The sequence below is a fragment of the Urocitellus parryii genome, chromosome 1, assembly GCF_045843805.1.
Source record: "Urocitellus parryii isolate mUroPar1 chromosome 1, mUroPar1.hap1, whole genome shotgun sequence".
Lineage (NCBI taxonomy): Eukaryota > Metazoa > Chordata > Mammalia > Rodentia > Sciuridae > Urocitellus > Urocitellus parryii.
Genome location: NC_135531.1, coordinates 41,784,601 through 41,798,260, shown reverse-complemented (window position 1 = coordinate 41,798,260; position 13,660 = coordinate 41,784,601). Strand labels below are relative to the sequence as shown.

Genomic DNA, 13,660 nt, shown 5'->3' with positions numbered 1-13,660 from the left:
TGTTTAACAACCTAGAATTAATATATGACTCAGAAATTCCAATCTTAGATAAGAGCCAAGAGAAACAAAAACATGTTTTTACAAAAACTTAAATCTTAATAGAATGGGATGGGGTTGTGCCTCAGTGGTAGTGTACTTTCCTAGCACATGTGAGGCACTGGGTTTGTGAGGCACATATAGATAAATAAAATAAAGGTCCATTAACAACTAAAAAATATATTTTTAAAAAATGTTAATAGCAGCATTATTCATAATAGCCAAAAAGTGGAGCTAACCCAAGTGTCCATCACCTGGTGAATGGATAAACAAAAGAGGCTATAGCAGTACAATGGAATATGGTTCTGCCATAAAAAAAGAATGAAGTACTCATACATATTCCAGTGCATGAACCTTAAAAAATCATTGTACTAAGTGAAAGAAGTCAAACACTAAAATTCACATATTTATATGATCTCATTTTTACAAACTACCCAAAATAAGCAAATCTATAGAGAAAGAAAGTAAATTGGTAGTTCCCACAGCCTGGTAGAAAAATAAATTGGGGAGTGACTGTCAATAGTTAAGCAGTTTCTTTTTTGAATGATGAAAATTTTCTGGAGTTGGATGGTAAAGATGGTTTCACAGTCCTGTGAATATGCTAAAAACAACTGAACTGTATACTTCTATGGGATGAATTTTTATAGCATGTAAATCATGTCAGGAAAAGAAAATGAAATATCTGTAAATCCAGATAGATAATAAAATATGTGTTGAAGAATTATAAAGTCCCTGCAGGGTGTGGTGGTGCACCTATGTAATCCCAGCTACTCAGGAGGCTGAGGCAGAAGGATTGCAAGTTCAAGTCCATCCTGGACAACTTGGTGAGACCTACCTCAAGATAAAAACAGCTGGGGATGCATATCAGTAATAGAGTGCTTACCGAGCATGCACAAACCCTAGGTTTAATGCCCCAATGCCACAAAAAGAAAAATAAAGGAATTGTGAGGTCTAACCAAGTAATGGAAGTAGCGAAAGAAATTAGGATTCTAAGAGAGGGTGTCCACTTTTGTGAGTAAAGAATGAAGTAGGTAATGGTAATGTGTATCTAGGAGAGAACAACTCCCTTTGAACCTTTGAAGAACATGAAGTTCTTGCAGTTACAGAAACTTTTTTTTAAGGACTCAATTTGTCAATGAGTGTCTCCAAAAATTTTAGTTGAAAACCAATTCAAGTTTAATGAAATGAGAACCTCATGTTGCATGGAATAATAACCCATCTCATTTGGGATGGGAAACTGTTTCCTTAATGAAGAATATTTTTAACCCTGGAAGATTTAACATTAAGAGTATAAAAATAATAAAACGTCAAACTCACATTTTTAATACTTTCAATTAAAGTATATGCTGGATGTAGGTCAACCAGATAAATTGCCATTTTGATTCTCATTTTAAATATGTGATTTCTGAATTGATCTCTCCTTTGAAAGGTATGAGAATTTAAAATGTACTAGAATTTGAGAGCTATTGAATTTATAACTTTATTGGAAGAAACGTTTAAGAATTCTCAACTTCCTAAGGATGTTTTGATTATTAGACATGCTAAAATGCTTAAGAAGAAAATTAAATACATTAAATTTATAAATGGAGCTACAAAATGTTTTGGTGATTAAATAAACTTAGTTCATAAATAGATCTAAAGAGTATCAGATGGGCTGGAGTATAGTTTAGTTGGTATAGTGTTTGCTAAGCATATGCATGAGGCCCTGGGTTCAATGCCCAATACTGAGAGGAGAAATTATATACATATCAAAGGCACCCAGAATGGGATTGTTAAAATCTAAAAGAAATATAAATAGAACATTAAAATTCTTAAGTTGAGTATTAAAGCTTCAGCAAAAGCTAGGCTTTTAAGAACTTTTTTTTAAATGTATCTTTTTTTTTTTTTTAGTTGTAGGTGGACAAAATATCTTTATTTTTTTTATTTACATGTGGTGATGAGGATCGAACCCAGGGCCTCACACACGCTAGGCAAGTGCTCTACCACTGAGCCACAACCCCAGCCCAAGGCTTTTAAGAATTTAATAAACTGTATATTTTTTTCTAAAACTGCAAACTAAGTATTCCTGTGTACCAAACATCTCTTTAAGGACTCCAAAAACCTCAGACTGACATGTCACAGACCATGTTATCTCATGGAGTGAGACTTGGTGGGAAAACTTCTATGCCCAGCTAGTTCTTGTGGCCTTTAGAAAGTCTATACAAAATAAAAACAGGCAGAACAGAGAGAAGAAATAAAATATGGCTTTGCTGAGAGATGACCCTTCTGCATGCTAGACTACAGTTTAAGCATCTGAAATCATAACTGGAGCCTAGCCAAGTTGCAAAAGCCAAATTCTCTATCCCACTAAAATGTGAGCCAAGCAAGAAAGAGATGGTCTAACATGTTGAGGTCAAACTGAGTCCCGGAAAGCGTGATGCCTCAGACCCCTCCCAAACACTCCGTGACTCCCTGCTAGACAAAATAGAAAGTTGCAAAATGATGCAGGCCAGAGGCTGGCAATATTTTTTTTTTCTGTAAAAGACTAAATAATAAATATTCTAGGCTCTGTGGGACATACCATGTCTGTGGCAATTACTCAACTTTGCTATTGTGGCGTTAAAACAGCCATAGATAATACTTAAATGGATGCGTGTGCTGTCTTCTATTAAAACTTTATTTACAGGGAATTTATGGTGCATGGGTACCATGGAAGCAACCCACAAAGGCCACTGTGACTGAGGTTCCTTCTAATTTTTAAGTTTCTTCTATACCATTAGGACCTCCTCTTGAGGTGATAGAAAGACTCTGGCTGGGTCTTAAAAGATGAGAGAATATTTGTAGGCTTCCCCTTACAACCTGTAGATGGAGAAGTTTTGAGTTTGAAACAAGAGTTGGAGCAAAGGCCTGCAGGCAAGAACCTGCCCAAGCTGTAGAGGCCTGGAGCACATAAGTGGATTGGTACAGACACTGGGTATCTTCCATCAGTTCCTGAAGATAGGATCATCCATACCTAATTGCAATTCTCAGTTGTCTGATAAGCAAGCTTTTTGAATAGAGAAATAAAATAAGCCCCCAAGATGTACCCCCCCCCAAAAAAAATATATATATATAGAGAGAGAGAGAGAGAGAAAGAGAGAGAGAGATGTAATTTTTTCCTTATCTCTAAAAAGTAAGCAAAAATAGGAGTGCTTATTAGATCCTAAGTTCCACCACCAAAGCAAATGGCATCATTTTGTTTGCTGTGAGGAATTTCCCAATACAATGGGAAAGTAGGTTTCTTTTTAATTATTTTCAAAACATATAACATTCTATACACGTTGGAGGTTACTGACTGGGAAAGAAGACTAGTAATAAGGATGAGACTTAATCCCAGGTAATAACCTGCAGTCATTGTCTGGTTTTTAATCAATCCAAAGTCAGGAAGACTGCACTGAACTTTCGTTTCCTTAAGAAAGGAGCCATGCTGTGGAAAGTATGCTTTTTACATTACACACCATCCTTGAAATCAAGCATCCGTTATAAATAGGCACTCCCAAAGTGATGGTATAATATTGGTTAATGTCACATAGTCATTTTCTGGTCCATATTAGTAGTACTCACTAAAAAGTAAATAATATTCATTCTTTGGAACTGTAGCATATTGGTTTTATTTGTGTTATTTATTTGTGTCTTTAATGACATATTTAGTACCTTTCTAAGGATTTCAAAATCCTGCAAGCAGTACAATGAAAAGGGGAACAGCTGGTCCTTCTCTCTAGACGAACCTTTCTTTGAACAAGCTGCCAAGAATGCACTCTGAAGAATCTTAATGATGTCCTGCCACTCTATCTCCAGGCCCGTCCTGGAGCCGTGGCGTGGGCAAAGTTCTCTCTGACTTTGGTGAAGGTTACCAAGTTAAGCCTGCTCCAGGAGCTTCCATAATTAAGGCAGCAAACACAGACAAGATTTGTACACTCAGTGGTGTGTAGTAAATGTTTAACAAGCAACTCTCTGGAAAGAGAATAGAACTGGTCAGATGCACTTGCAGATTTTTGTGGTGTAAATACTCCAAACCATGGCTGATTTCATGACTTAGATAATTTGACATCATTTTGCCTGGACTTGGAAAGAGAATAGCATGCACAATCAACTATTGGTAGCCCATGTCAGGTGGCCCCAGCATGCACCAAGAAGTATTTCAATACAAATATTTCCCCCAGAAGGACAGGTTAATATAATAGCCGTATTTGCTCCAGGGATTAAAGAAAGAAGTAAGGATGTAGTCAGGAAAGGCACACTTCCTTTTAATAAAATTCCACAGTCAATTTATACTCTCTTGTCATCCTGTGAATTGGCACCAACAACACACTTTTACCAGTTTAAAACCAATATGAGCTTATCTTAAAGACCATTATTCATACAATTCTTTGAAAAGTACAAGCTAGACAGTGGAAACTTTGTGGGTTTAAAATTATAAGAAAGGGCTGGGTTGTAGCATAATGGTAGAGTGCTTGCCTAGGAGGCCCTGGGTTCAAGCCCTAGCACCACAAAATATAAAACAGAATTAAAGAAAATAATGATGGGCTCAAGGTTGTTGCTTAAGCCACATTCCTTTGAATTCAACTCTGCCTTCTACTTACCAAGTTCCATGATGGCAGTTCATTTTCTCGACTTTCTGTGTTGTTTGAGATACTCATCTCCTGGTGACCCATCATATGGGTTTGAAGGAGCTGGTGTCATCAGCCTTCATGAGACCGCATCCCTTTCCCGGAGATGAAGAAAGAACATGCCTTTATTTCTGAAGGTTTTTTTAGCAGCCCTATGTCAAAATTTTTATTTATTCAAATTGAGTTCCAGGTTGTAAGAACTATTCTAAATAACCCTGTCCCTCTTCTTTGGAATCAGTTGGTTGGGTTACTTCCAGTCAAAGTATCTAGGGTACTAGAAATGAGTAAAAATGCTCTTAGTAAATTACATTGTACTGAATGAACTTTTGTGGTCACTAAAAAGCCCCAGAGGGAAATTTAACTGTATAATATAAATGATGAGGACAGTGTTCTGGTCAGGCTGCTGTTATTTCTGTCTGGATTTTTTCTATTTTGTCCACATCACTGGAAGCCCATACACTGGCTCATGGAGGCTGGCACAGGTGGCTCCTCTCTGCTGCCTCCACACACTCAGTATAGTCCTCTTCAAGGGGTGCTGATGGCATGAGTGAAACTATGGGGGGTCCACCCTTCATGTGATAGTTTACAAAATGAACAGACTGATCCCCACCCACCATAATCCATTAACAACCACCTTCAAGCTTAAGAAGAGTCAGTTATAATCTGCTAGTTTTTGACCAAGGAAGCATGTGTATTATTCATAGATGGGGATCTGGGGAAGGATGGGGAAGTATTCAGATTTCACCGGGGCCCAGACAAAGGTACCTGCATTCCACATGGGCTAGAGCAGCAGTTCCCCACAGCGCAGGACCACCCAGGTGATGATTTGAACCCAGGAAAGATGGAGCATTTTTAGTTTTATCAATTACTGATGGGTGCTAATGGCATTTAGTTTCCTAGGACTCTGAGTGACATGAACTATAATGAGGGATGAGCCACCTGTGCCAGCCCCCATGAGCCAGTGTATGGGCCAAGTCCCACATAATAAAAAACTGTCATACATTCTGACTCATTTTTAACTGTCTTACCATAGTTTCGTATGGATCAAAACTCTATTTATAAATATCCAAGCTTAGAACCTAACTCTATTTCACATAAAATCGCTGAATAAAACCTTTCTGGAGTGTTCTCCACCCTCCCCCACACTGTCCAAGGTGCTTAAAGGAAAACCAGGTCACCCCTGGGCCCACATTATTTACATGATTTAGTAACAAAAACAGAAAAAAAAAAATGGGCTTGGGTTGTGGCTCAGTATTAGAGCACTTGCCTAGCATGTGTGAGGCACTGGATTTGATCCTCAGTACCACATATAAATAAATAAAATAAAGGTCTGTCAACATCTAAAATAAAAATATTTTTAAAAAAACAGAAAAAAATAAGTAACTTATTATCATAAATAAAATCAGTTTTGCAGGTTTTTAAAAAGGAAAGAGCTATTATTACAGTTCAGAAATTATTTATGTGCTTTCTAAAAATTTAGTCCTACTGGGTTAACAAGAAATGAAAGTAAAATTTTTGAAACTGAAGTGAGGTCAAGACAGGAAATCAGTTAGCATCCTTCAGATCCCCTTAGCGATCATGTAGCTAGGAAAGGCTTATCTTATGATTTCACTACTCAAGGAAGCATAAAGGACATGTCCTACCCAGTGAGTGGGTCTCCTGTGATCTGAAACATTTCCCCAGTTTAACAGCTGCTACAGACATTAGCAACAATGAGATGGTCCCAATTCTTCTCTGCACTATTGAGACTTTACAGCCGAGGTGATGTGTCAATCATGGGATACAGCAACGCAGATCACCCTGCAGTGGCAAGAGTGAAGAGCTCTGATGACATAGCTAAAATAGGTTGGCTACTGATGGTGGCTTTGTTTTCCCATCTCTAGGGTGGACACATGGCCACTAACAAATGCCCACACTCTGGGTATCCTGAAAATAGCCAGATGACCACAGGTTGCCAGGCAGCTGTATTCTGATGTCATTCCCCCAAGTGTTCTCTCCAAAAGCCAAAGCGAAACATTCACCAGCTCCTCATTCCAGCAGTTTTCAGTTAACCATGACATTTAAGCAGCTGATAAAGTATTCACAAGACTTAAGTTCATTTTCTCTTAAGTCATCTTTAAAATTTTTATCTCAATGAGAAAATGACCTTCAAAAATTAAGTCCATCATGAAAAATAAATCCTTGCATCACAGGTAGGTTTTTTTAAATTTTAATTTTAAAAGCAATTTCAGATTTAAGCATATTATCTATATCTATCAAACCTAAGCACCTTTCTGTATAATTATGCACCAACATCTACAAGGACAGAAAAGTAAATGGTAGACAGACAAAGTCAGAGTAACCATACTGGGAAAGTATAATCTGAAGCTAGGGTAAATATAAGAAAACAAAACAAAAACATTATCCTAAAAAAAAAAAAAAAGAAAAATCAAAGTTAGAACATGAAGTCTTCCCCATTCCCTTTCTTATGCTGAGTTGACCTGTGTAGAAACAGGAAACACCAGGCTACATTCAGCAGCACCCACTGTCCTTTGATCATGGGTGGAGTGCCCAATCTTGTTTTTAAATTGATAGTATAAATTGCACGGAATCCTTTGGATACTAGTGGGGTGAATATGGCAGGTTAGGTACTCACGTAGGTTACAAATCTGAAAATCTCAAGTTACCCAGCGATATTTGTCAGCTTAACGCCACCAGGCTTCTTTATCTGGTGACCACCCTGTCATCACAGCTTTCATTTCCTTCTCATGTTTAGTATTCAGCAGAGCAACTCCTGGGGCATATCTGCCTTCGGACATCTTCATTTTCTTCCAAGTGAGGCTACAGGAATGTATTTTCAGTTGCTTAGAAACAAATCTATCTAATGGGTAGCTACACCTCATGGGGTTTTTTGTTGTTGTTGTTGTTGTTCTTTTTTTTTGTTTGTTTTTTGGGTTTTTTTTTTTTGCATCTAGTCAGTTATGCAAAATATCGTGAATTGCTACTATTTTTAAAATCCAACATTGTTTTCAAATTAGCTGTGAATGTGCTGCCAGCATCAATTCTGTGTCATTTTGAAATGAACCACTGGAAGAAGTATTGTTAGTAAAATACACTTACTGGCTTGGTGCTTTCTTTAATTTTAATATTATTGAATTTCTTGTGACTGGCACTCTTCCCAGTTATTAGTAACATTTAAAATGCTGTCCTTTTGTATTTGAGGTTATAAAATGTGGCATAGGTACAACTTCCTTCATGTACCAGATTTAGGACATTACATGATGTCCTTTGTCTGATGAGAAGTATTATTGATTAAAAAATACCAGAATGCCTTAGAAGCACAGCAGTCCCCATTCCTGCACCCAGTGATATAGTCTGAAGCCTCACTTTTGGGGAGAAGCAAGAAAATTCACATCTCCCATTTACATCCTCAGGAGCCCACTCCCCTTTCTTGCAGTGAACTTAGCCACAGTTGCCTACCTGCCTCCACCCCCTGCTGCTGGCAGAAGGCCATCAGCTGACTGGCAAGTTCCTCCCTCTGTGGGACAGAGTTGGTCTCTGATACTAGTCATTGCACAAGTAGTTTCAAATTTTCTTGGAGGTAAATTGTTTTCCACACCCTAATGAAAAGAAACTGAAAAAATGGAGTTTTTATTTTTAATAAATGAGAATTCTCTGGCTGGGATGGCTCAGTGATAGAGCACTTGCCTAGCACATATGAGGCCCTGGGTTCAATCCTCAGCACCACATATAAATAAGTAAATTAAGGTATGGTGTCCATCTACAACAAAAAAAATAAATGAGAATTTTCCTAACAAGGTGATTTGTGAAATACACGGGGCAAAAAAAAAAAAAAAAAAAAAAATTGTGATGGGATTCTTAGTACTCTCCAGAATCAGAATCAGATTGATGATGTTTCTTCAATTCTCAGATATTCTTTTTTCCTAGAATTAGTATTTATTGTGAATTTGTTGGCATTTATAAGATGACTTTTGGGACACACTTGAACTATAAAATGTTAGCATTTTCTCACTCCTAAATTAGCATAAAAATTTGGTATTTCTTATATATATCTTCTTGCTCATATGAAAAAATATACAGACATATTAATGCCAGTTTGGGTGATGTATCTTTACCATTGACATTTGTTCTTGCAATGGTACAAGCAAAATGATATCACACGAGAATGGCCTAAGACTGATCCACTTTTTCTGGGTCATGCGTTGACTCAAGTAAGACACTGGAATTTTCCATGGCATGTGGGATTTAATGGGATTATTTGATCAAGAATGTCTTTGAACAGTGACTTTTCTGCTGTTGCTACTTGACTGTAATTTATCTTATATAAACCTTGCTGGGCAGTAAGTGCAAAGTTCTGTCCTATGTGATTGGTGTGTGTGAATGAGGAGCTTCATGAGCTCTGTACTTGGTCAGACACTTTGGGAGAACCCCATCAATCCTTCTGGAACTCCTAACAATTGGATATTGATTTAGTCAGAAGTTGGTAATGGTAGAGGCTGTTAGTCAATATCCTAGCCAAGACAGTAAGAGTTACTTCTGACTGGATTGTTGATGGGCCTTTATTTTATTCTATATGTGGTGCTCAGAATCGAACCAAGTGCCTTACACATGCTAGGCAAGTGCTGTACCACTGAGCCACAACCCCAGCCTGTCACTGGTTATTAACTGAAAAGTTTTTAAGATAGCAAATATGTCACCTCTGTAACGTTATAAAGTTTTGACTTTTCTCTCCCAGTAAGTTCAGAAAAAAGGTTGGGAGATTCAATGCATGTATGTAAATGTATGTTAAAAAATATATTTTTTTTTCTTACACATGCATGCACACTCTATTTCTGTACTCTTTCCTAGAAAACTCTTTCATAGATCTCAGCAGTAGACAATGCAAATTTGAGAGGAGAGAACAAGATGGTTTAAATTAGTTTTTGTTATTGTTGTTTATGTCCTTGATGGCCAAAATTATCTTGAGTAATTGATACAGTACATACTATAGGTTGTCACCAATTTAATAATGTGCCAAGGTGAGAGTAAAAACTGTTCTGCTACCATTATTTTGGTGAAATGGAGCCTTCTTGGTGCCTGCAGTGTATTTTGTCTTGTGCCACAGTGCATATAATTCTTTCTCAGACTTCTGCAGACCTCCCGTGCTGTTGTGTGTATGGATGGAATGGTGTCTTGCAAGCAGGTCACCCACCCCTAAAGAAAACACTCTCAGGTCACATCATATAACCCCTGTTACAACAACAGCTGTGGGCAGGGTTCTAGAAAGTCCTAGACATCTCAATTCCTGTAAATTCTTCTTGAAATTCCCTCATTTCATCACTCCAAATTTCGGTATGAGAAAGTGTCGGATATAATCAATAACATCTTTATCTCTATTTTCCCCCCTTAAGATCAAAAAGTATTTTGAACTTGAACCACTTGCTCGTGGAAAACGCTGGATTCTGCAGCCCTGCTCGCTGGATGACATGGATGCACTGAAAGACAGCTTCTCTCAGCTGATACATTTGTTAGAAGAAAAGGACCACGAAGCTATGAGAATGTGAAACCTGGCAAAGAAATCGGGTTCCCACAAGGCCTTGAACCTCCCATGTTAGTGTCTCATTTTAATTCTATTTTGGTATCAAGACTATCATGACTTCAGTCTCTGTTTTCCTTTAGTTATTTCAGACTCTCATCTCTCAAAGTGAATATTATGTAAGTCAGGTGAATTATCATCGGCATTAACGACAAGTACACACTACTGAGAGAATTTATTCTCTGTTTACCACTAATTATCTTCACCGCATGTCTCCTCCTTCTGTTGTTCTAAGCATCTCTTCTATACTTTGTGCTAAAATGGATGAAATTCATGGCTCACAGAAATCAAATCCCTTGTGAAGAACTCAGAAAGACTCAACAGTACCTTGACTAATTTTCCCTGGGCTTGGGAGTGGAAGATTGTGTACCTGGACCCCACAATATTATGTATGTCATTTTCAAGATCTCTGGGGGTTGAGTTTTCTTAATTTTTTATCTTATTTTTATTTTTTAGGGGTTTTTTTTTGTATACCAACCTTATAGAATATGAGTGAAAAAATGAGTACCAAAAACTTCGATTAATCCTCTTATGAAAGAGTATCCTACCACAGGAAAATTAGGTTTGAAGAACTTAAAGACCAGATGCATAGTGTTTCCTTGATCTATCTGAGGTCACACTCCATTTCCCCTTTTAAGAGCAAAAACACTGTTCTAGTTTTTTGTTTTTTGGTTTTTTTGGGGTTTTTTTGGGGGGTGGGTGTTTTAGGAAACTTAGGCACAATGCATACGTCACTGATTGCATTTGGTCAAGTCCTCAAATGTTTTAGTGGAACAATCAGCCTCCATAAAGCCAAGCTGCAACGTAATGTAGTTATCTTTTTCTAAAAACCAGAAATGTTTGATTGAAATAGAGAAAATAATTTTTAAAAAATAAAAATTTTAAAACAGCCAAACAAAGCATAGTTTATACTGGTTAATGTTTAAGCTGGCAAGAATTTGAAGACAGATTCATCTGTGTATTTATTCATTATGTGCTAATATAGTTTAATGGAGTCTTTTAAAGCCTCCATCTAGTTAAAAGGTCTATCAGTATTTCTATTATAAACCTCTATTTTCAGGGGTTTCAATGTGCCCTTAAAATGTGCTGGGGCTGCAGCAGATAAATAATTTGAGGGCCTAGCTTCAGTCTTTGGAACGATTTTTTTTCACTTAATTTAAATGATAAAATTGCGTAGAGATAAATGTACAGTTTTAGTAAGGTTTAGCACCTTTGACCTTTTCTAAATCAGGAATAATCTATGGATATTGAAGTTCATAGATGAAATCTTCTTTGGCACATTTTGTAGACTTTTGACCATTGATTGAAATACTAAGTGGACAAATGATAGAAAACTGCTCCCTACACCTGAGCAATAAAAACATGTTTGTAATTTTTAGGCAGCATAGACCGATACCCAAATACCACTGACTCACGCTGTCTCACACAGTGACATAAAACCTCATAATTCTCCAGATGATATAGTTCAGACCCTTCACATCTTTCAGACACAGTTTTTGTTATTTGATTTTAGAAATGGATTTTACTGAAATCATTACCTTTGAAGCATCTAAAACTTCTTTTTGTTTTTTTGTTTTTGGCATGGGCCAGAAAATATCCATAGTGACTTATATACAATTGTGTCTACATTATCCTGGAATATTTTTAGCACTGTGTAATAATCTGTGAGCAGCACAGAATTGATATTCCCATGACCAGTTACACAATTCCTGTTTTTATTTTGTCCTGTTGTGATCATCTTCTCTGAAAAAAATAAATGATTATTAGGCCTTGCTTTCCCTGCAAGTTCATTAAATGTAAAATGTCTTCTCTTTAAGATACTGTGGCTGAGTGCTCCTAAGCCATCTGTTAAATGACTTCCCGTCGTCTGTGTGTGTTCATGTGCATGCCAGGGATGGGCCTCTCCTCAGACCCACGACTGTCTGTAGCATCTCAGCCGTCAGAATGAAAACATTATCAATCAGTACCCAACAACAGCTGTTTTTGACAAGTTTCTGTCTGACGCCTAATGCTTTACAACTGTCAATAAGGCTCCTTCTTTGTCTAGCAGGTTGGAGCTGGCAGTCTTGCTGCTTCAGTGTGGCATCCTGTCCTTGTAACCCTAGAATTTGCCGTGTTTGGGAAATCCACCTGGGGGGAGGGGTGGGCCTGGGCGGGTGGGGGTGCTTGGGTTGGGGGTGTATGTCCTATTCCTACTTTCCTGTAATGTGCCACAGGTGTCTTAGTTTGCATATTCAAATATTATATAGGAAAAACAGTCTGTTAGGTATTTCTTCACTTAGCTTCTTATTATATTTATGGAAGTTTCCAGTTTTTGTACCTTCTTAGTAAAAGCAGTTGCCTTTTTATAATGGCAATTAATTTATATAAAACTTTGTATCTACTGTAGTTTACAGTATTGGTTGCTAATTAACTGCCATATTGCCCTGTCTTTCTATTAAAGAATACTGTATCTATACTTAGAGGTTAACAGTTTCATGTAGACATTTGCCAGGCAAGAACTCGTATTGTCCGTGATTTATATATGATTTTCACTCTCTTCAAATGAAAATAAACGCTGAGTAGAACTGACGTTTCCAGACTGACTCCTTTCAGCTTTAGCATTTGGGAGTCGCAGACTTCTGTTTACATTTGTGTTGCCTGTTTAAGTCTTCAAAATAAGTTCTGCTGCTCTTGGGTCAAAACAAATGATTAATCCGCATTTCTTTTGAAGCCATTGTGAAAACCTCAACAGAAAGTCACAAGTGTCTTTTCCAGTTGGTTCAGTGGCTTCGGCAGCAGTTTACTTTCATGAGAGCTATTCCTGGGGAGTGAGTGAACAGATTTGAGATGTCAATGAAGTGTCATCCTTTAGTCAAAGGATCATTTTATAATATTTGCAGCAAAAGCAACTTCAGAGGGTGGCACTGTTTGGTGTGATGAACTGTTTCCTTCCGTGGTGATGGATGCCCTTAGGAAATTATAGATACTTTTTAATTGACTAGAGAAGAAATCCTATACATTTACAGGTCAATCCTTAAGGATGAGAGTACTCTAACAGAGAGAGTGGAAAAGTAAAATTAAATAGTGGATAGAAGAGAGAAAATGAAAAAAGAAAATACGTAATAGAAGATGCTAAAATTCAAATCCCAACTTTTGTGTGGTCCCCAAATCAACATTCTTCTTCCACTTTCTTTTTGGCTGCACAGAGTTTGCAATGCTTCACTTCTAAGCTGGAATCCAACCTGCATCCCCAGTCTCATTTCTAAGATGGTCAATGAATGAGCGAATGAGCAGTTCTTTACCTCCTGAGCATCTCACACCTACCCAAGCAAGTGTAGACAGAACTGTAAGATTTTTAAGCAAATGTGGTTGTTTTTTTTTTTTTTCATACCCAGGTTGCATAGTCAGACTCAAATGGAAATGGAGTATTCTTACTTTA

At 37.4% G+C, this 13,660-nt stretch overlaps 1 protein-coding gene across 1 annotated transcript in view; it reads left to right on the top strand.

Annotated features, from left to right (window-relative positions):
- Arl15 (ARF like GTPase 15) overlaps positions 1-12,374 on the top strand; it is a 388,677-nt gene extending 376,303 nt beyond the window's left edge. Inside the window, exon 5 of the mRNA XM_026385967.2 lies at positions 10,055-12,374. Within this exon, the coding sequence (XP_026241752.1) occupies positions 10,055-10,207 (153 nt within the window). The 3' untranslated portion in view covers positions 10,208-12,374. The remainder of the gene's footprint in view (positions 1-10,054) is intronic.
- Positions 12,375-13,660: the final 1,286 nt, after the last annotated feature.